Genomic DNA, 20,138 nt, shown 5'->3' with positions numbered 1-20,138 from the left:
ACGGACGTAGATTTTATTAACTGAGTCTTTTGTTCAATGGCTTTCTTTGTCGCCTCTGGCAGTCGTCTGGAAGAAGAAGTCATGTGACCTAACCACACCAAAAACAGCGGGACCAGGACCATCATCACCACACAGTGATTTACATGCGTGACACTGACGTGTTTATTGTGCTGACTCGTTGTATCGGCTCGATCCTCGGGGACTCAACACCAGAAGTCGTTTTTCTCACGCAGCTGCATCGATTCATTGAGTCAGTGAACGCCTCACGGGTCCATGAACACAACACATTCACCTTTAATCTGACCACGGTCACACACTGGAGACATGGAAATGATGCGTCCACTGAAAACTAACAGACGTTACTCACTTTAGTGTGGACGAACAGAGATGCAGACTTTTATTTTGGAAACTATGAGGTCGTGTTTTAGTGTGGACGAACAGAGATGGAGACTTTTATTTTGGAAACTGCATGGTTATGTTTTGTGTGGACGAACAGAGATGCAGACTTTTATTTTGGCAACTATGAGGTTGTTTTTTAGTGGGGCCCAACCGAGATGGAGACTTTCATTTTGGAAACTGCACGGTTCAGTTTTGGTGTGGACGAACAGAGATGGAGACTTTTATTTTGGAAACTATGAGGTTGTGTTTTTGTGTGGACCAACAGAGATGGAGACTTTTATTTTGGAAAAATTAGGTTGTGTCTTAGTGTGGGGGAACAGAGATGGAGACTTTTATTTTTTAAAACTATGAGGTTGTGTTTTTGTGTGGACGAACAGAGATGGAGACTTTTATTTTGGAAACTGTAAGATTGTGTTTTTGTGTGGACGAACAGAGATGGAGACTTTTATTTTGGAAACTGTAAGATTGTGTTTTAGTGTAGACGAACAGAGATGGAGACTTTTATTTTGGAAACTGCACGGTTCAGTTTTGTGTGGACGAACAGAGATGGAGACTTTTATTTTGGAAAAATTAGGTTGTGTCTTAGTGTGGAGGAACAGAGATGGAGACTTTTATTTTGAAAACTATGAGGTTGTGTTTTTGTGTGGACAAACAGAGATGGAGACTTTTATTTTGGAAACTGTAAGATTGTGTTTTTGTGTGGACGAACAGAGATGGAGACTTTTATTTTGGAGAAATTAGGTTGTGTTTTAGTGTGGACCAACAGAGATGCAGACTTTTATTTTAGAAACTATGAGGTTGTGTTTTAGTGTGGACCAACAGAGATGAGACTTTTATTTTGGAAATATGAGGTCCTGTTTTAGTGTGGACAAACAGAGATGGAGATTTTTATTTTGGAAACTATGATGTTGTGTTTTAGTATGAATAAAAAGAGCTGGAGACTTTTATTTTGGAAACTATGAGGTTGTATTTTAGTGTGGACAAACAGAGATGCAGACTTTTATTTTGGAAACTATGAGGTCGTGTTTTAGTGTGGACGAACAGAGATGAGACTTTTATTTTGGAAAAATTAGGTTGTGTTTTATTGTGGACGAACAGAGATGGAGGCTTTTATGTTGGAAACTGTAAGCTTATGTTTTAGTGTAGACAAACACAGATGGAAACTATTATTTTGGAAACTATGAGGTTGTGTTTTAAAATATATGTTTTACTTCTTATATGAATGTAAATAAAGATATTCACTCACTCATTCATTCATTCACACAGAAGGAGCTGAGGTTTATAAAACCAGTTAAAGTCAAATGTTAAATGGAAGTAATGATGTTTAAAGACCACAAACACAAACATGTGTTTCCTGTCTCACCACCAAACCATGACATTTCATCCATAATTAATGAGGCGGAGCAGGAAGTGACCACTGATCAGTTTACTGTCCTCACATCTGCGTCCAGGAAATGGTTTTAAAATATCTGTCTTTGTCTCCATGGACAAAAAAAGTCTAATTCTGTCACATATTCTAATTCTGTCTAATCCTGCACACACACAAAGAGACACACACACTTTTATTTTAAAAACTGCTCAACAAACAGAAAGTCAGACTGACTTTGATTTTGAAAACTACATGGTTGCGTTTTAATGACTTTTATTTTGAAAAAGGCAGGGTTTGTTGTAGCATTAACAATGTTTTAGCTTGGATGAAGAAAACTGAGTCTTTTATTTTTGAAAACTGCCAAATTTGGCGTTTTAATTTGGACTAAAAGATACAGGCTTTTATTTAGAAGACGATGGGGTTGTGTTTAAGTGTGGACGAACCGAGATGGAGACTATTATTTTGGAAGTGCGCGGTCGTGTTTTAGTGTACTTTATTTTGTCCACGTTTTAGTTCTTGTCCACGTTCTCGTTCTCATTCTCACTCTCACTCTCACTCTCAGCCACATTCTCGTCCTCGTCCTCGTTCTCGTTCTCGTCCACATTCTCGTTCTCGTTCTCGTTGTCAGGACGATTCGATGATCAGCTGTGAATGAGAGCAGTTTTTCTTTAATGGTCAGAACTTCCTGTCCGTTCCAAATATAGACGGTGGACGATAAAGAGAACATTGAAGCTGTCAGGAGGAAAAAATGCTCCGGTGCCAAAATGTCCTCTGAAGACGCTGCTGCTTCCAGAATAGAGGGAGGAAGGAGGGAGGAAGGAGTGAGGAAGGAGGTGGGAAGAGAGAGGAGATGGACTTTATGACCTCTGAGTTTTTCAGGTGACGACTCAGAGGAAAGTGAAGAACAAGGAGACGAAGCGTCAGCGGAGCTTCAAGGAGACTTGTTTGTCCAGAGTCGTGTCCTGACAAAACAACACAGTCTGATAAAGTACAGCAGAGTTCATTAAGGAGGACACACACACACGGAAAAATAAAAATAAAAAACAGCTTTTATTTGACTGTTTAAGTATGTGTTAATGTGCTAAATATGTAATCAGTGCTGTGCTGTGAGTGCACACACTCTGGTCTTCTGCTGCATCGTGTGGTCACTTTGTTTCACTGAGTAAAGTCTAAATGAAATATTTCAAATGCTGAATTCACAAAATTAGACATTTGAACTTAGTGATGGAGGCAGCAGTGAATCAACAACTCCTGTGTGTGTGATGTTAAAATCACTGATTTTCTCTATGGGGTTTGGTGTGGAGTGCTTACAAACTTTAGTTTCCTGTTGGAAAAGTCCGTCTCACAGTGAGATAAAGACGTGAACATGTGACGTAGCTATCGTAGACTTAAACAACCAGATAAAATAAAACAAAAAGTTTTAATTGTCCATAAACTAAAGTCAGGAATCCTCAGGTCTGTGTTCAGTTTCACCAAAAACCTCTCACACGTCTCAGTTTGATTATAATTCCACGTCTTAAACGAGTGGAGGAACGTCAGGATCGTCCACAAACTCCTCGGAGGACGTGTCACGTCCTGCAGCAGTAGGTGCAGCTGATCTGGAAGCTTCCAGTGGACCTTCTGTCGTCTCCTGATGTGGGACGATGCTGCCGAGGGCGAGCGCCCAATGTTTGCTGGGGTTGACTTCCAGACGCTCGAGAACCTTGTTTCTTCTGAGGGAAGAAAAAACATAAGAGTCAGAGACAATAACGTGTTGGCGTGGACGAACAGAGATCAGACTTTTATTTTGGAAACTGCACAGTTGTGTTTTGGCGTGGACGAACAGAGATGAGACTTTTATTTTGGAAACTGCACAGTTGTGTTTTGGCGTGGACAACAGAGATGAGACTTTTATTTTGGAAACTGCACAGTTGTGTTTTGGCGTGGACGAACAGAGATGAGACTTTTATTTTGGAAACTGCACAGTTGTGTTTTGGCGTGGACGAACAGAGATCAGACTTTTATTTTGGAAACTGCACAGTTGTGTTTCGGCGTGGACGAACAGAGATGAGACTTTTGTTTTGGAAACTGCACAGTTGTGTTTCGGCGTGGACGAACAGAGATGAGACTTTTATTTTGGAAACTGCACAGTTGTGTTTTAGTCGAAACAGACACTGCGTTCACTGCCCAACTCCTGACCCCTCCTCCTCTTCCTCCTGCAAACTTGCTGGTCTTTAATTTATTTTACAAAATAAGACATTTGAACTTAGTGATGGAGGCAGCAGTGCATCAACAACTCCTGTGTCCCTGCTAAAATCACTGATTTTCTCTACGGGGTTTGGTGTGGGACAGTGAGTCATTTACATATATCAGTTTTAGAGATGCACGATATTTATCAGACCGATTTGCGGGAAAATTACATCATTTTTTATCATTCCGATAAATTAATGAAATTGGGGGTATTGTTTTGTTGCGCTGGTTAAGTCTAGCAGGACCTAAGCCTGACCCGTTACTGCCTGATTAATCATGAACACGTCTTCACCAGTGTGGGCGTTTTTCTTCCATGTCAGAAGATAATAACAGCATCGCTGTTCAGCGAGGATTCCAACAGGAGGAAAGAAGACTAAAAGTTTGAACAAATTTATCGCTGTCATTGTGGCGAAGCGGGACTGAAAGAATATGAAGCAGCCGCGGTAACAGTTAGCGGTGCTAGGGGAGTGTCGATGTCCACATTCAGCAGGCGTTTGAAAACTGTTTCAAGAGACAGTGAAAAGGCTAAAGCTAATAGCACATTTGGAGCTAGGCTACACCCAAGCTGTTGCTTCTTCTCGGATGTGTCCTTTCCCACTGATGCTCTCATGTAGCAAATAGAAAAGACAAAGTCGACATCAGACAGAGTGACAAGTGAAAAGATCGTTTGAGGGGAGGTTAAGAAATGTTGTGTAGAAAGTGTAAATCATTTTTAGTTTTCTTATTTTGAACTATAAGATTTCAGAAAAATCTCAAAGCATTAATAATTCTGTAGACCTTTATTTTTGAGGATGCACTTTGTTTTATTAATTCGATTAATTTTTGGAAATGACATGCCAATGCATATCATTTTATATTTAAAAAATATTTGACTTTACTCCACAAATACCTTACTGTTATTGTTATTTACAGCAAATGACCACATATTTGTGTGATGACATGAAAAAAATAAACATTTGAACATGAGTTTTTCGTCACTGCATCGAGCACAAACTGCAGATTATATTCAGATTATCTTAAATATGAATTTATCAGTATCGGCCATGAGAAGCAGGAAATTATCGGTTATCGGTTGAAATTTCACAAAAAAGAACAGATTATAGACCCTTGAACAAAAGACTCAGTTTACAAAATCTACGTCAGTTTAAATTTCTACGATCTCTACGTCACATGATCACGTCTTTATCTCACTGTTAGACTGAAGTTTGTAAACCACTCACTCTCCCACACCAAAGTCCATAGAGAAAATCAGTGATTTTAACGTCAGACACACAGGAGTTGTTGATCCAAGTTCAATTGGAAAAAGTTCTGATTTTGTAAAATTCGGCTTTAAAATCATATGTTCAGATTGACCTCAGTGACACAAAGTGACCACACGAGGCAGCAGAGGAGCAGCAGCTCCTGTGTCCCTGCAGCTAAAATCACTGATTTTCTCTATGGGGTTTGGTGTGAGAGAGTAGCACTCATGTTTTCACTGAGAGTGAGCGTCCATCGTGTAACTCCGCTGTTGACCCTGACCTCTGACCTTTAAAAAACCGCCACAAAGGACATCACCACGGCAACAAGGCCCTCAGGGTTCCTGATATTCATGTCATTGAGTAAATATACGTCGACCCACCTCCTCGCAGCCACAGCCCGCTGAGTATGGACTCTGTAGGTGAGCCTGGGGTCAAAGGTCACAGATTTAATCATGTACAGAAGATGCAATAACTCAGCAGTGGGTGGCGCGGCTCACCTGTCACTCTGTGAACGCTTCAGTGAGGAGACAAGCAGTGGGGGTGTGGGTCCACACAAGAGTCAAGGCAGACTTTCTTTGGTTTACAAAACTAGATGACCGCGCAGTTTCCAAAATAAAAGTCTCATCTCTGTTTGTCCACACTAAAACATAACCGCGCAGTTTCCAAAATAAAAGTCTCATCTCTGTTTGTCCACACTAAAACATAACCACGCAGTTTCCAAAATAAAAGTCTCATCTCTGTTTGTCCACACTAAAACACAACTGCACAGTTTCCAAAATAAAACCAGAAAATATTCACATTTAAGAAGCTGAAAAATAAGCTTGTTTTAATTATTTAAAAAAACCTTGTACCGATGAATTAACTGTCAAAATATGATTTATGATTAATTTAGTAATTGATTAATAATCAGTGAATGGAGTAATAGTTTCAGCCCTACAGGCCGGGCATGTGTACTGCAGGGTAAAGTCCTGTTTCAGTGTGGATATGACTGAAGCTGTGTGTGTGTGTGTGTGTGTGTGTCAGGTTGAGCCTGAGGCTCACGTTTTACTGTCGCCTGTTTTCTGCGACACTGAAGCTCCGGTCAAGGCCGTGTTGTTGAGCCACGCTGAACAGCCTGGTGGGATGAGGACACCAGGGACATGAGACACCATGAACATGAGACACCAGGATCATGAGACAACTCCGACACAAATGTAGCAGAACGGATCTCCACTTGTCTGACGGACATTTCTGAAACTTAATCTCGACAAGACTGAGTTTCTTTTTCTCCCAGGAAAGGGCTCTCCCACCACAGATCTGACCATCACCCTCGACAACTCTGTGGTAGCTACTTCTCATACCGCAAGGAACCTGGGTGTGACACATGGAGGCATCTCTCCCTCACTGCCAACATTGCTGCAACAGCTCGATCTTGCAGATACATGTTGCACAACATCAGAAGTATACGGCCTCTTCTAACCCAGAAGGCGGCACAGGTTCTGGTCCAGGCTCTTGTCATCTCACGCTTGGACTACTGCAACTCCCTCCTGGCTGGTCTCCCTGCGTGTGCCATACGACCTCTGCAACTCATCCAGAATGCAGCACCTCGACTGGTCTTCAACTTACCAAAATTCTCCCACACTACACCACTCCTCCACTCCCTTCACTGGCTTCCTGTAGCTGCTCGCATCCGCTTCAAGACTCTAGTGCTTGCGTTCCATGCTACAAACGGATCTGGTCCAGCCTACATCCAGGACATGATCAAAACCTACACCCCAGCCCGCCCACTCCGCTCTGCATCGGCAAACCGGCTTGCTGCCCCCTCACTGAGAGGATCGCAGAGGCATTCACAGAACTCAAGACTGTTCACTGTCCTAGCTCCCAAAGGGTGGAACGAGCTCCCCATCGACATCCGGACAGCAGAAAGCCTCCACATCTTCCACCGCCGACTAAAAACACATTTCTTCCCTTATTTGGAGTTTAGCAGTCTGATGGCCAGCGGAAAGTAGCTATTCTTGAGTCTGTTTGTTCTGCAGCTCTGCAAGAACCTCCTGCCAGATGCCAGCAGGGAGAACAGTCCATGGTGGGGGTGGGTGTGGTCAGTGAGGATCTGGTGAGCCCTGGTTAGGCAGCGCCTGTGTGCAATGTCCTGGATGGGTGGGAGTGGAGTCCCAATGATCTTCTCTGCTGTTCTCACCACCCTCTGCAGAGACTTCCAGTCGGAGGCCTTGCAGCTCCCAGACCAGACGGAGATGCCACTGGTCAGCAGGCTCTGTAGAAGGTGGAGAGGATGGGAGGGGGGAGAGACACCCTTCTCATCCTGGGCTTTCTTCACCAGGGAGGTGGTGTGAAGTGTCCAGCTGTGGTTGTCTGTGATGTGAACCCCCAGGAACTTGGTACTGCTGACGACCTCCACCGTTGTGCCATTGATGAGGAGTGGTGTATGGCTGGGTCGGGATCTTCTGAAGTCGACGATGATCTCTTTTGTCTTGTCAACATTCAGAAGCAGGTTGTTCACCCTGCACCAGTCCACCAGATGTTGCACTTCCTCTCTGTAGGCCAGTTCGTTGTTGTCCTGAATGAGGCCCACAACTGTTGTGTCGTCCGCATATTTCAGGATGTGGTTGGTGTTGTACCTGGGACGACAGTCGTGGGTCATCAGAGTGAACAGCAGGGGACTCAGGACGCAGCCCTGTGGGGAACCGGTGCTCAGGGAGATGACACGAGGTATTGTTACCCACACGGACAGACTGGGTTCTGTCGGTGAGGAAGTCCAGCAGCCAGTTGCACAGGGGGGTGTTGAGGCCTAGGGGGCCCAGTTTGTGTACCAGCTCCTGGGGGATGATCGTGTTGAATGCTGAGCTGAAGTCCAGAAACAGCATCCGCACGTGGGTGTTCTTGTCCTCCAGGTGCTCCAGGCTCAGATGGAGAGCAGTGGAGATGGCGTCCTCAGTGGAGCGGTTAGGTTGGTACGCAAACTGGAGCGGGTCGTATGATGGAGGCAGTATGGAAATGATGTGGTCCTTAACCACCCGCTCTTAACCACCATCAGCACTTCATGATGGTCGTTGTTAGTGCAACAGGGCGAAAGTCATTGAGGCATGTGATGGTTGGTTTCTTGGGCACCGGGATGATCGTGGCAGACTTAAAGCACGGGGGGACAACAGCCTGGATCAGTGACGTGTTGAAGATGTCTGTGAGCACGCGGGCCAGCTGCTCTGCGCCCTCCTTGATCATCCGTCCTGGGATGTTATCAGGGCCAGATGCTTTCCGTGCGTTAACTTTTCTCAGGGCTCTCCGTACAGCAGTGGTTTCGAGCCTGAGTGCCTGTTCATCAAGGTGGGGGGTTGCTTTCCTCGCTGGGGTGTTGTTCAGAGCTTCAAATCTCCCAAAGAAGTTGTTGAGCTCATTGAGGAAGCTGATGTCGTCTCGGCAGGGTGAGGGTGTGGCTTTGTAGTCTGTGACGGTCTTGATGCCCTGCCACAGTTGTCTGGAGTTGCTGGGGTCATGGAAGAAACCTTGGACCTTCTGGCTGTGGGCGCGTTTTGCTGCCTTGATGGCCCTGTTCAGATTGGCCCTCGCTGTCCTGAGTGCCACCGCTTCACCGGATTTGAAGGCAGCATTACGCTCTCTCAGGCTTGTGCGCACCTCCTTAGTCATCCACGGTTTCTGGTTGGCCCGTGTGACTATTGTCTTTTCTACTGTGACCTCCTCCATGCACCACTGGATGTAGCCGGTCACAGATGCAGCATACTCCTCCACATCTATATGTTGATTGACTGTTGCAGCCTCTCTGAACATGTCCCAGTCAGTTCACTCAAAACAGTCCTGCAGTGCAGACATAGATCCCTCAGGCCACACTCTCACCTTCTTCACAGCAGGCTTTTCTCTGGTGAGCAGGGGCTGATATGCTGGAATTAGCATAACAGAGAGATGGTCTGAGGAGCCGAGGTGGGGGCGGGGGGCTGCTCTGAAGGCCTTCTTGATGTTGGTGTAGACTAAGTCCAGTGTGCTTTTCCCTCTGGTAGCAAAATCCACATGCTGATGGAATTTTGGAAGAACAGTCTTCATGTTGGCCTGGTGAAAGTCCCCAGCAACAATGAAAACGCCCTCAGGGTGTGTGGTTTGCATGTCACTGATGGCACTGTAGAGGCTACTTAGCGCTTGCTTGGTGTTAGTGCTGGGTGGAATATACACAGCAACAATGGTGACGGTGGTGAATTCCCTGGGCAGGTAGAAGGGTCTGCATCTCACAATCACAAACTCAATGTCCACAGAGCAATGGCTGGAGACCAGGGTAGCGTTGTTACACCAGCTGTTATTAGTGTAGATGCAAATTCCACCCCCTCTGGTTTTACCTGTGAGAACGTGACTCCTGACGGCTCTGGTAGTCCAGTTGGCTTTCCAGGGAGCGTACGTTGGCGAGCAGGATGGAGGGAAGCGGCGATCGGAACGGGTTAGCTTCTAGCTTTTAGCTTAGCTGTAAGTCCGCCGCGACAACCGCGCTTCTGTTTCCTCCCGCACCGCCTCCGGTGTCTCCGTGGGCGGTCTGTGCTGGTGGGAGACTCCGCTGCTTTGTAGGCCGCTGGGTCCGACTGGTGTAGCAGACCAAGGCTTTGTCGTGTGATCCGCGTCTCTAAATGTACGTAGTCGGAAAGACTGAATTTGCGAAAACTAAGCGTGACCTGACTGTCATATACCATTTGTGTTCTGTTCCCCTGAGCAGACAGTAATGTAGATGGTGAATTAAGCGATGTATTGGCTATATTACCGGGAGCCGGAGCAGCTGCTGCCGTACAGGGCGCCGCCATCTTTATTATGTGTTTGTGGAAATCAAATAGCGAGGGGTCTTCCTTGCCGTGCCATGTGCGAACGCAGTGGACGCCTGTGCGCACGATCGTCTCAATGTACAAATAATTATTTACTTTATGATGACGACTTTTGAGTTTGGGGGGGCACAATGATTAACCTACAGTACGTATATTTTTATCATCCTACACTCCTATATATTCTCCCGGCATGTAATCATGACGTTAAACATAACCAACAGCAATATGACCAGGTATAGCCTACAACCAGCGTGTCATTTGTAAATCATAAGGTGCCGGAACGCAAAGTTTACATATGACAGCGCAGAGATGATGAGACAGACACAGGTCACAGGTCACAGGTCCAACAACAACAACAACACGCACATGCCCACTTACAAATGTGAATTGTAACAAGTGAGAAAATGTGTTTATTGACAAACAGAAATTTAATTCGCTCTTGAAATTACAGATAAAAGCCCTTTCATTTTTTTATTTATAACTCAATAGAAATTAATCATTTCTTTAAACTTAAAACTGTTTATTTAATTAATTAATTAATTAATTAATTAATTAATGCACGACGTGTCAAGCTTTTGTGCTCATGTGGACAGAACGCACTTCAGTTGCGAGGTGCACGATGAAGTCATCAACGCATTTTGTTTTTTTTTATATGAAGAACTGAAGCATTTATTGCAGCCAGGTCGAGGATATTACAAAACACTGCCACTGGCGCTTTTCAGCACCTGTGAGGTGAACAGCAGCATTTGCGTTGCGCCACCAGCCGCACACCCTGCTGCCGGTGGCGCTATATATATATAATATATATACATATACTGTATATATACATATATAATATACATATAATATATATATATATATATATATATATGTATATATATACAGTATATATATAAATACATATATATACATAATGTGTGCACGTGTGACTGAAATAGCCTAAACTGTCACATCGCTCTCTCTTGGTAATACATGGACTGCTTGAATTGTGAAGCGAAGCCGCTGCTAAACTCAAAATTCGTCATCATAAAGTAAATCATTATTTGTACATTGAGACAAGCGTGCGCACAGGCGTCTGCTGCATTCGCACGTGGCATGACACTTATCACCCGTCACCCTTCATTATTTTGTGTACTCGCAATACGTGTGTATGTGTGTGTGTGTGTGTGTGTCAGTCAGACAAGCACAGATCACCTGTGATCCAGGTGTGTGACCATGACTCAAACACAAACAGTTACTGTTAAACGTTGTGGAAACGTATACCTCTCTCTGTCCTCGGGTGAGTGGCTGCGTCTGATTGGACGAGGGGTGGTTCTTGTCACTTTGATTTCACCTTCAGCCTGAAAAACAGTGAGTTGTCGTTAAAGCTGCTGCTCTTTAAAGACACTTAAACAAAGAAGCTTTAACAAAGAAACTTTAACAAAGAAACTTTAACAAAGACACTTAAACAAAGAAACTTGAGTTCTATAAGGTGCTGACTGTGCTGTGAGCTGTGAGCGCCCCCTGCTGCTGAGAAGTAGCCTGAGACACAGAGGCTCACAAACTTCAGTTTCCTGTTGGAAACTGTCTCACAGTGAGATAAAGACGTGGACATGGAGAGCTTTAAAGTTACCGTATGTACTCGGGGCATGGTGAGGAGCAAGTGTCCAGTGGTTTGAGACCTCAGTGCTGTGGAGCTGTCAGGCCTGACTTCAACGGGAAGAACCATCTGAAACATCTGCGGGGGTGAATTATTCACAAGTTTAATTAACAAGATTAATGTGGCAACGTGGCAGTGACACTGTACCATGGTGTCAAATGACTTTAATCATCTGTGAGGCTTTTTATAGCCACACTGTCCAGAGAAGACTCAGGAGACTGAGACTGTTCATCACTGAAACACTGCTGCTGCTGCCGTTAATGCTGCTGCTGCTGCTGTTAATGCTGCTGCTGCTGCTGCTGTGAATGCTGCTGCTGCTGCTGCTGTTAATGCTGCTGCTGCTGCTGTTAATGCTGCTGTTGTTAATGCTGCTGCTGCTGTTCATGCTGCTGCTGTTAATGCTGCTGCTGCTTACAATGTTGCTGCTGTTAATGCTGCTGCTACTGCTACTGCTGTTAATGCTGCTGCTGCTGTTAATGCTGCTGCTGTTAATGCTGTTAATGCTGCTGCTGCTGCTAATGCTGCTGCTGTTAATGCTGCTGCTGCTGCTAATGCTGCTGCTGTTAATGCTGCTGCTGCTAATGCTGTTGTGCTGCTGCTGTTAATGCTGCTGCTTCTGCTAATGCTGTTAATGCTGCTGCTGCTGCTAATGCTGTTAATGCTGCTGCTCATGCTGTTAATGCTGCTGCTGCTGTTAATGCTGCTGCTGTTAATGCTGCTGCTACTGCTACTGCTGTTAATGCTGCTGCTGCTGCTGTTAATGCTGCTGCTGCTGCTAATGCTGCTGCTGTTAATGCTGCTGCTGCTGTTCATGCTGCTGCTGCTTATAATGCTGCTGCTGTTCATGCTGCTGCTGCTTATAATGTTGCTGCTGTTAATGCTGCTGCTCATGCTGCTGCTGCTAATGCTAATGCTGCTGCTGTTAATGCTGCTGCTGCTGCTACTGCTACTGCTGCTGCTGTTAATGCTAATGCTGCTGCTGTTAATGCTGCTGCTACTGCTGCTGCTGCTGTCAATGCTGATGCTGCTGTTAATGCTGCTGCTACTGAGAGTCAGAGAGACGGGGGGAGACGACTTCCGTCCACAGCAGGTGAGTAATAAAGTCTGTCCATAAATGTATCAGCGTGTCAGAAACATCTTTAATGACTCAGCAGCTTCACACAACGCTTTATCTGCTCTAAATCGACTCTGTCCCTCACTCGTCCCTCACTCGTCCCTCACTCTGTCCATCACTGGGAGAGTGAGCGCAGGTTTTCACTGACCTTTCCTCTGACACTGACTCTGGCGAACGTCGGCTGAATGTCCACGTCCAAGAGGGAGGAGTCCATGTGTCTGTGGGAGGGGCAGGGGGAGGGTCTAAAATGTCAATTATTCAACAAAGTTGAAACTAAATTGAATTAAAACAATGAAAGTTGTTGTTTGTACCTGTAAACAGACAAGTCTAAGATGATGCTGTTGTTGTCTTCGTCCTCAGTCAGAGAGAAGTCCAGTCTGTACGTTCACACACACACACACACACACAGCAGGGGATTACCTCACAGCTAGAGGGCGCTGTTTGACACCAGTCTACATAGACCGTCATACATGCTTTTATTTTGTAGCAGCCAATCACTGCATTAGACTACTGACAGTAACCTAAGCAGTTAGTAACCTGACTAACCCTAACCTCAACCATAACCACCATTCTAATCTTAACCAGGTCAAAGTTTAAAGGTGTTTTTACTTTGGTTCGTTGACGTTGAGGACGCGTCCGTCCACAGTGATCAGAGTCCTCAAGGGTTTCTCCGTCTTTACCATTGACCTGAGGGACAAACAGCTGAGTGTGAGTGTGTGTGCGTGTGTGTGAGTGTGTGTACGTGTGTGTGTGTGTGTGCTTGTGTGTGTGACGGATGGTGACAGCAGAGTTATGAGTGAGAGGGTGAAGGAGAGACCACGATCATCTGTGAAGATGGAGTGGAGACATCATGACACACACACACATGTTCCAACTGACCATCGTTGGTGCTGCTCTGGAGAGATTTACTTTTACAGTACAAACATATCTTTATAATCTTTTGAATGCTACTACCATTACATCTGCCTTTTTTTGCACTATTTGAATTGTTATTTGTATTGTTGTTGTATATCCTATATCGGTGTATATTTTATATAAAATGTTTAAATTTGAGTAATTTTAGTATTTTAGTTTTAGTATTAGGAAATGTCTGTCTATCTAACCCTAACCCTAACCCCTGTGCACTTTAACTGTTTACACCACGGGCAAATGAGAAACGTCCTCTCGATTCTTTGTATGTCTGGTACATGTGAAGAATTGACAATAAAGCTGACTTTGACTTTGATTTAAGGGTTACTTTCATTTGACACACTGGTGAGTGTTAAGCTCTCTGCTGAGGGTCGGCCGTCACCGCCCTGCAGAGGTCGAGGACAGTGTTCAAGGGACCTTCAGTCTGCTGCACTCCAACATGACAGTGCTGTGAGCGCCCCCTGCTGCCGGGGACAAGCCTGAGACACAGTGGCTCAGTATTGGTGAAAGCACGGCCGTCAGTGTGGACGCCCGAGGAAGAAAAGAAGACACTGATCAAAAGACTTGTGTAATAAAATCTGCATCAGTTTAAGTCTACGATATCTTTAAGAACATGTTCACGTCTTTATCTCACTGTCAGACACACTTTTCCATCACTAAGTTCAAATGTCTTATTTTGTCGATTCAGTTTAGATTTACATCTGTGACACAAAGTGACCACACGAGGCAGCAGCTTTATAAGCTGAGTCTTTTGTTCAATTTTTATTTTTTATATTGTCTTTTTGTAATTTTTTTTGAAAAACTGTTGTTTTAAGTCACATTGATTTGATTTAATGTAATCTCGAGTCGTTATTTTTAAAAGAAAATAAAAAGTCAGTCTGCAGCTCAGTGTTACACTGACACTCAGTGGCACAACAGGGGAACTGCAGCAAAACAGAGCAGTGAACCTACTTCTCCTTTGCCCTCCTCTTCTCCTCCAGGTGGCGATGTGCCTCCAGACGAGACTCAGGGGTGAAGGAACACGGTGTGTGCCAAAACTCCTTCTCATGCTGCTCCTCGTCCTCCTCTGAACACACACTGCAGACACAGAGAGGATCTGGACTCTGGACTGGACTCAAACGTCGCAGAGACGTGGAAGTCGTCACGTTTGTCACTCACGCTGCGTTCCTGGCGTCGTCCTCGTTTCCTCCATCCTCTCCTGCTCCCTTCCTCTCTGCTTCCTCCTTCTCCTCCTTCCTCCTCTTCAGGTATTCCTCCTCCTGCACCCACACACGTCTCCTCACCTCCTCCAAACCCTGAGAAGCTCCAATCCTCTCCGAGCGGCTGATCTTCGTCCCGTCCAACCACTGAGGACAGAGACACAGGAAGAGTTACTGTCAAAACTCTGTTAGGGCCCCCTGTTGCTGCCTGAACCAGTCTACGATATCTACGTCACATGATCATGTCTTTATCTCACTTTCAGACAGACGAGTGACTTTTCCAGCAGGAAACTGAAGTTTGTAAACCACTCACTCTCCCACACCAAAGTCCAGAGAGAAAATCAGTGATTTTAACATCACACACACAGGAGTTGTTGATCCACTGCTGCCTCCATCACTAAGTTCTAATGTCTTATACTGGACCTTTCTCAAGTACGCAAGTATGTACTTACGTACAGAGTACACATGTATGATTCTTCAATTAGAACAGCAGCTACTTCCTTCTTCTACTGTTTGAATGGCAGGTGGCGCCAAGTGCTTAAGCCTCATTACCGCCACCTACAGTGTTGATAAATGACACATAAATAAATAAACACATGAAATACTTTTAATAAATGCATATATATTGTTATATATATATATATTTTAAATATTTAACTTAATTGATAACATTTTTTAGAAGTGGTGAGGACAAAACTGTTGATCATAAATAGTGCCGTGGACGTGTTCCCCGTGTAGCTGATGCCTATGCTTATGTGGAAGCTTGTTTTTGTGTCATATAGTGGCTTGTGAAATTGCGGTTGCTGAGTGACATAACGGAAGATGTGGTGGTAATGATGCAGTAGCCTATAGATGCGCAGTGGTGTGCCTGTGCTATTGTTGTTGCAGATCAACTGTCTCGTGAATATAGTGCATAATAGTGTGTTTTGTATGTGGTTGTGTTTGTGTTTATGTTTTTTTTACTGAAGGCCCTAACTGAAACCCCACGGTACACTACTGCATACATACATACACACATATGTATATTTTTATACATATGTGTGTATATATGGGTATGTATATGTGTTTATATATATATCCATATACATACATAAATATATATATATATATATATAGATATGTACATATATCCATATACATACATAAATATATACATACATACATTCATATATATACATATATACATATATATGTTGAGAAAGGGCCTTTGTCACTTCAGTGTTCGAAATCCTTCGCTCAGATTGACCTCAGTGACACAAAGTGACCACACGAGGCAGCAGAGGACCAGCAGGTCCTGTGTCCTCGCCAGCTAAAATCAATGATTTTCTCTGTGGACTTTGGTGTGGGAAAGTGAGCGCTTTGGTTGTAACCTTGTTACCTTGAGTTGTGGCAGAGATGTCACCACGTACTGTCTGTAGCCCTGGAACTCGGCGCAGGGGTTCCCGACCAGAAACAGCTCCCTGAGGTGAAGGTTGTGTCTCAGAGTCTCGACGCTGCTCAGGCGACCGATAAAATTGACCGTCAAGTCCAGCTTCTGCAGACTCTCACAGCCTGAAGGACACGAGTGAGATGCTGGGTTCACAGTCAGACAGTAACACGTCACTAATTCCAGTAAAACGTCGCCGTCTCTCTGTGGTTTACACCAACCTTCAAGGTTTTCAATCACTTCAATGTTGTTCAAGGCCAGATTCAAATACTGCAGTTTCTTCAGGCGACTCAGATTCTCTGCATGAAAACAACACAATAACATGAAATAATGCCATATTTGTACAGTACATATAGAGGTGAGAGTTCTTCAGTATCACAACATTTGATCCAATCAGGAGCTAGAATCTCCATGTCCCCGTGTCCCTGTGTCCCCATGTCTCACCCATCCTGCCGATGAGGTTGTTCTGCAGGTAGAGGATCTTCAGCTCCCTGCACCACGTGTCCAGATGCTCGATCTTCTCGATGTCCTGCTGATGCAGAGAAACTTCCTCTAGGGAGAAGATCTCGCTCTCGTTGTGCTCGGCTCGCCGGCGGACCATGTCCTCCGTGACTGGACGTGGAACAACAGAGACATGAGATGAGGTCCTGTGACCTCTGCTGTCAGGACGACAACTACACACGGTGGCACAAAAATGGCCGCCTCAGCAGAGCCTAGCCTGCTCCTAATATGAATATACCTTTAAATCTAAACCTCTCGAACTGCACCTTTAAATCTAAACCTCTCACACTGCACCTTTAAATCTAAACCTCACACACTGCACCTTTAAATCTAAACCTCACACTGCACCTTTAAATCTAAACCTCTCGAACTGCACCTTTAAATCTAAACCTCTCACACTGCACCTTTAAATCTAAACCTCACACACTGCACCTTTAAATGTAAACCTCACACACAGCACCTTTAAATCTAAACCTTTCACACTGCACCTTTAAATCTAAACCTCACACACTGCACCTTTAAATGTAAACCTTTCACACTGCACCTTTAAATCTAAACCTCACACACTGCACCTTTAAATGTAAACCTCACACACTGCAGCTTTAAATCTAAACCTCACACACTGCACCTTTAAATCTAAACCTCTCACACTGCACCTTTAAATCTAAACCTCACACACTGCACCTTTAAATCTAAACCTCTCACACTGCACCTTTAAATCTAAACCTCACACACTGCACCTTTAAATGTAAATCTTTCACACTGTACCTTTAAATGTAAACCTCACACACTGCACCTTTAAATGTAAACCTCACACACTGCACCTTTAAATGTAAACCTCACACACTGCACCTTTAAATGTAAATCTCTCACACTGTACCTTTAAATGTAAACCTCACACACTGCACCTTTAAATCTAAACCTCACACACTGCAGCTTTAAATCTAAACCTCAAACACTGCACCTTTAAATGTAAACCACACACACTGCACCTTTAAATCTAAACCTCACACACAGCACCTTTAAATCTAAACCTCACACACTGCACCTTTAAATGTAAATCTCTCACACTGTACCTTTAAATGTAAACCTCACACACTGCACCTTTAAATCTAAACCTCACACACTGCAGCTTTAAATCTAAACCTCAAACACTGCACCTTTAAAGCTAAACCTCTCACACCGCACCTTTAAATCTAAACCTCTCACACTGCACCTTTAAATCTAAACCTCACACACTGCACCTTTAAATGTTAACCTCACACACTGCAGCTTTAAATCTAAACCTCTCACACTGCACCTTTAAATCTAAACCTCACACACTACAGCTTTAAATCTAAACCTCACACACTGCACCTTTAAATCTAAACCTCACACACTGCACCTTTAAATCTAAACCTCACACACTGCAGCTTTAAATCGAAAACCTCACACATTGCACCTTTAAATCTAAACCTCACACACTGCACCTTTAAATCTAAACCTCTCACACTGCATCTTTAAATGTAAACCTCAAACACTGCACCTTTAAATCTAGATCTCTCACACTGCACCTTTAAATGTAAACCTCACACACTGCACCTTTAAATCTAAATATCTCACACTGCACCTTTAAATGTAAACCTCAAACACTGCACCTTTAAATCTAAACCTCACACACTACATCTTTAAATCTCACACACTACACCTTTAAACCTCACACATTGCACCTTTAAATCTAAACCTCACACACTGCACCTTTAAATCTAAACCTCTCACACTGCATCTTTAAATGTAAACCTCAAACACTGCACCTTTAAATCTAAATCTCTCACACTGCACCTTTAAATGTAAACCTCAAACACTGCACCTTTAAATCTAAACCTCACACACTACATCTTTAAATCTCACACACTACACCTTTAAACCTCACACACTGCACCTTTAAACCTCATACACTGCACCTTTAAACCTCATACACTGCACCTTTAGTAAAACACAAATAATAAACATGACCAATGTTAGCTTAGTTGCTATACACAGAACGTTAATGCAGCTAACGGAGATAGCATTAGCCTCGTTAGCTTGCTGCTCATGAACTCCACAAACTTCGTTCAAACTAAGAAACTTGAACCACAAACATGTTTATCAACTGAAAACACACAAGATTTTAAACGTAATAAAACGTCATTCACGTGTTTAAGTGGACAAATGTTGTTGTTTTTCTTGTTTTTTTTCTTTTCTTTACTTACTGTAAACCATCGTCCCTCCGTTGTCAGCCGTTACCGTGGAAACCAGCCAGTGCTGCGTTCAGGTGGTGTAGGAAACTACTACACTGTTCACTGAAGCCAAAAACAGCACAAGTCATTCGTCAGAGCTGAGATAAAGAAAGAAAAACAGAGAAATCACCTTGTTTCCTCAACACTGAGGTGTAAAGTAAATAAATAGAGTGAGAGTAGAGTGAGTTTGTATTTGGCATGAATAACAAAATAAATGGTTGAATATTTTCACAGATCATTACATTACATGTCATTTAGCAGACGCTTTTATCCAAAACGACTTACAATGGAATTGAGTACAATCAGCCAGGGGTGGAGTCAAACTTGCGACCATTAACCTTAAAAGTAAGTGATGCATGCATGCAATATTTTATTTTTGTTTCAGTTAGAAGTAAATTAAAAATACTAATATTTATATATTATATTATATATTATTATATTATATTATAATATTTTTTTATATAAAAGTGTCAAGAAATGTGCTTACATTGCTTCTTTGAATAATTATTCTTTGGAAAAAATGACTAAAAATCCTTATATGTGGCTATTTTATTGCTCAACATGTCCGAAGATGCTGATATTAAACTTAATCATCAATACATTTGTTTTGTAATTTTGTTCTATTTTGTTGAACCACAAAAACAAGTAAATCTCACAATTATTCGAATTTAACTGGATAATAAACTACAAATGTGGAGGTAGAATTGTTAATTGTTTTTACAGTTGTGACAAAATATCAGTAATTATGTTTTGGTTTTATTGTGATAAATGAAATAATCTGCAGAGTTAAGGGATTGTTTTTCAAGGTGCACATGAACGCACCACGACGTGCTTCCCCTGTGCTTTTATTTTGGAAGTAACGTTACGGAAGTGGCTTGTCTACACGCTCGTGGAGGAGAAACAAAAAAACAACAGCAGCTGAAAGCGACGCGAGCATCCCCACCTCCGGGTCTCCGCACCGGACACTCAGCTCGGTCACCGCGGCGGCTCCCCGCTCTTCTCCCGCTCCTCTCCCACGCTACTCCAGGACATCCACCGATGTCACTGTG

At 43.5% G+C, this 20,138-nt stretch overlaps 1 protein-coding gene across 2 annotated transcripts; it reads right to left on the bottom strand.

The window, feature by feature from the left end:
* Nucleotides 1-2,799: 2,799 nt before the first annotated feature.
* Nucleotides 2,800-20,128, bottom strand: dnaaf11 (dynein axonemal assembly factor 11). 2 transcript variants are annotated; one of them, XM_058627382.1, is made up of 13 exons: nucleotides 20,033-20,128; nucleotides 19,063-19,152; nucleotides 16,775-16,942; nucleotides 16,552-16,629; nucleotides 16,283-16,455; nucleotides 14,864-15,051; nucleotides 14,657-14,782; nucleotides 13,406-13,483; nucleotides 13,108-13,173; nucleotides 12,945-13,014; nucleotides 11,656-11,760; nucleotides 11,307-11,383; nucleotides 2,800-3,480 (listed from the first exon to the last, which is right to left on the bottom strand). In XM_058627382.1, the coding sequence occupies exons 2-13, from the start codon at nucleotides 19,070-19,072 to the stop codon at nucleotides 3,285-3,287; spliced, it is 1,335 nt and encodes a 444-aa protein (XP_058483365.1). In that variant the 5' UTR covers nucleotides 19,073-19,152; nucleotides 20,033-20,128; the 3' UTR covers nucleotides 2,800-3,284. The 2 variants fall into 2 exon arrangements, with proteins under 2 accessions (XP_058483365.1, XP_058483372.1); XM_058627389.1 differs by lacking the exons at nucleotides 13,108-13,173; nucleotides 13,406-13,483.
* Nucleotides 20,129-20,138: the final 10 nt, after the last annotated feature.

Source organism: Solea solea, chromosome 1, assembly GCF_958295425.1.
Source record: "Solea solea chromosome 1, fSolSol10.1, whole genome shotgun sequence".
Taxonomy (NCBI): Eukaryota; Metazoa; Chordata; class Actinopteri; order Pleuronectiformes; family Soleidae; genus Solea; species Solea solea.
The sequence above is the reverse complement of the archived record's forward strand: the minus strand, read 5'-3'. Positions and strand labels throughout refer to the sequence as shown.

Bases quoted from the DNA above. Each gene is read 5' to 3' on its own strand.
- dnaaf11 (XM_058627382.1), bottom strand. The intron at 16,456-16,551 runs GTTGGTGTAAAC...CGTGTCCTTCAG, and splicing joins AGTGATTGAAAACCTTGAAG to GCTGTGAGAGTCTGCAGAAG. The intron at 11,384-11,655 runs GTAACTTTAAAG...ACTGTTTTTCAG, and splicing joins CCATGCCCCGAGTACATACG to GCTGAAGGTGAAATCAAAGT.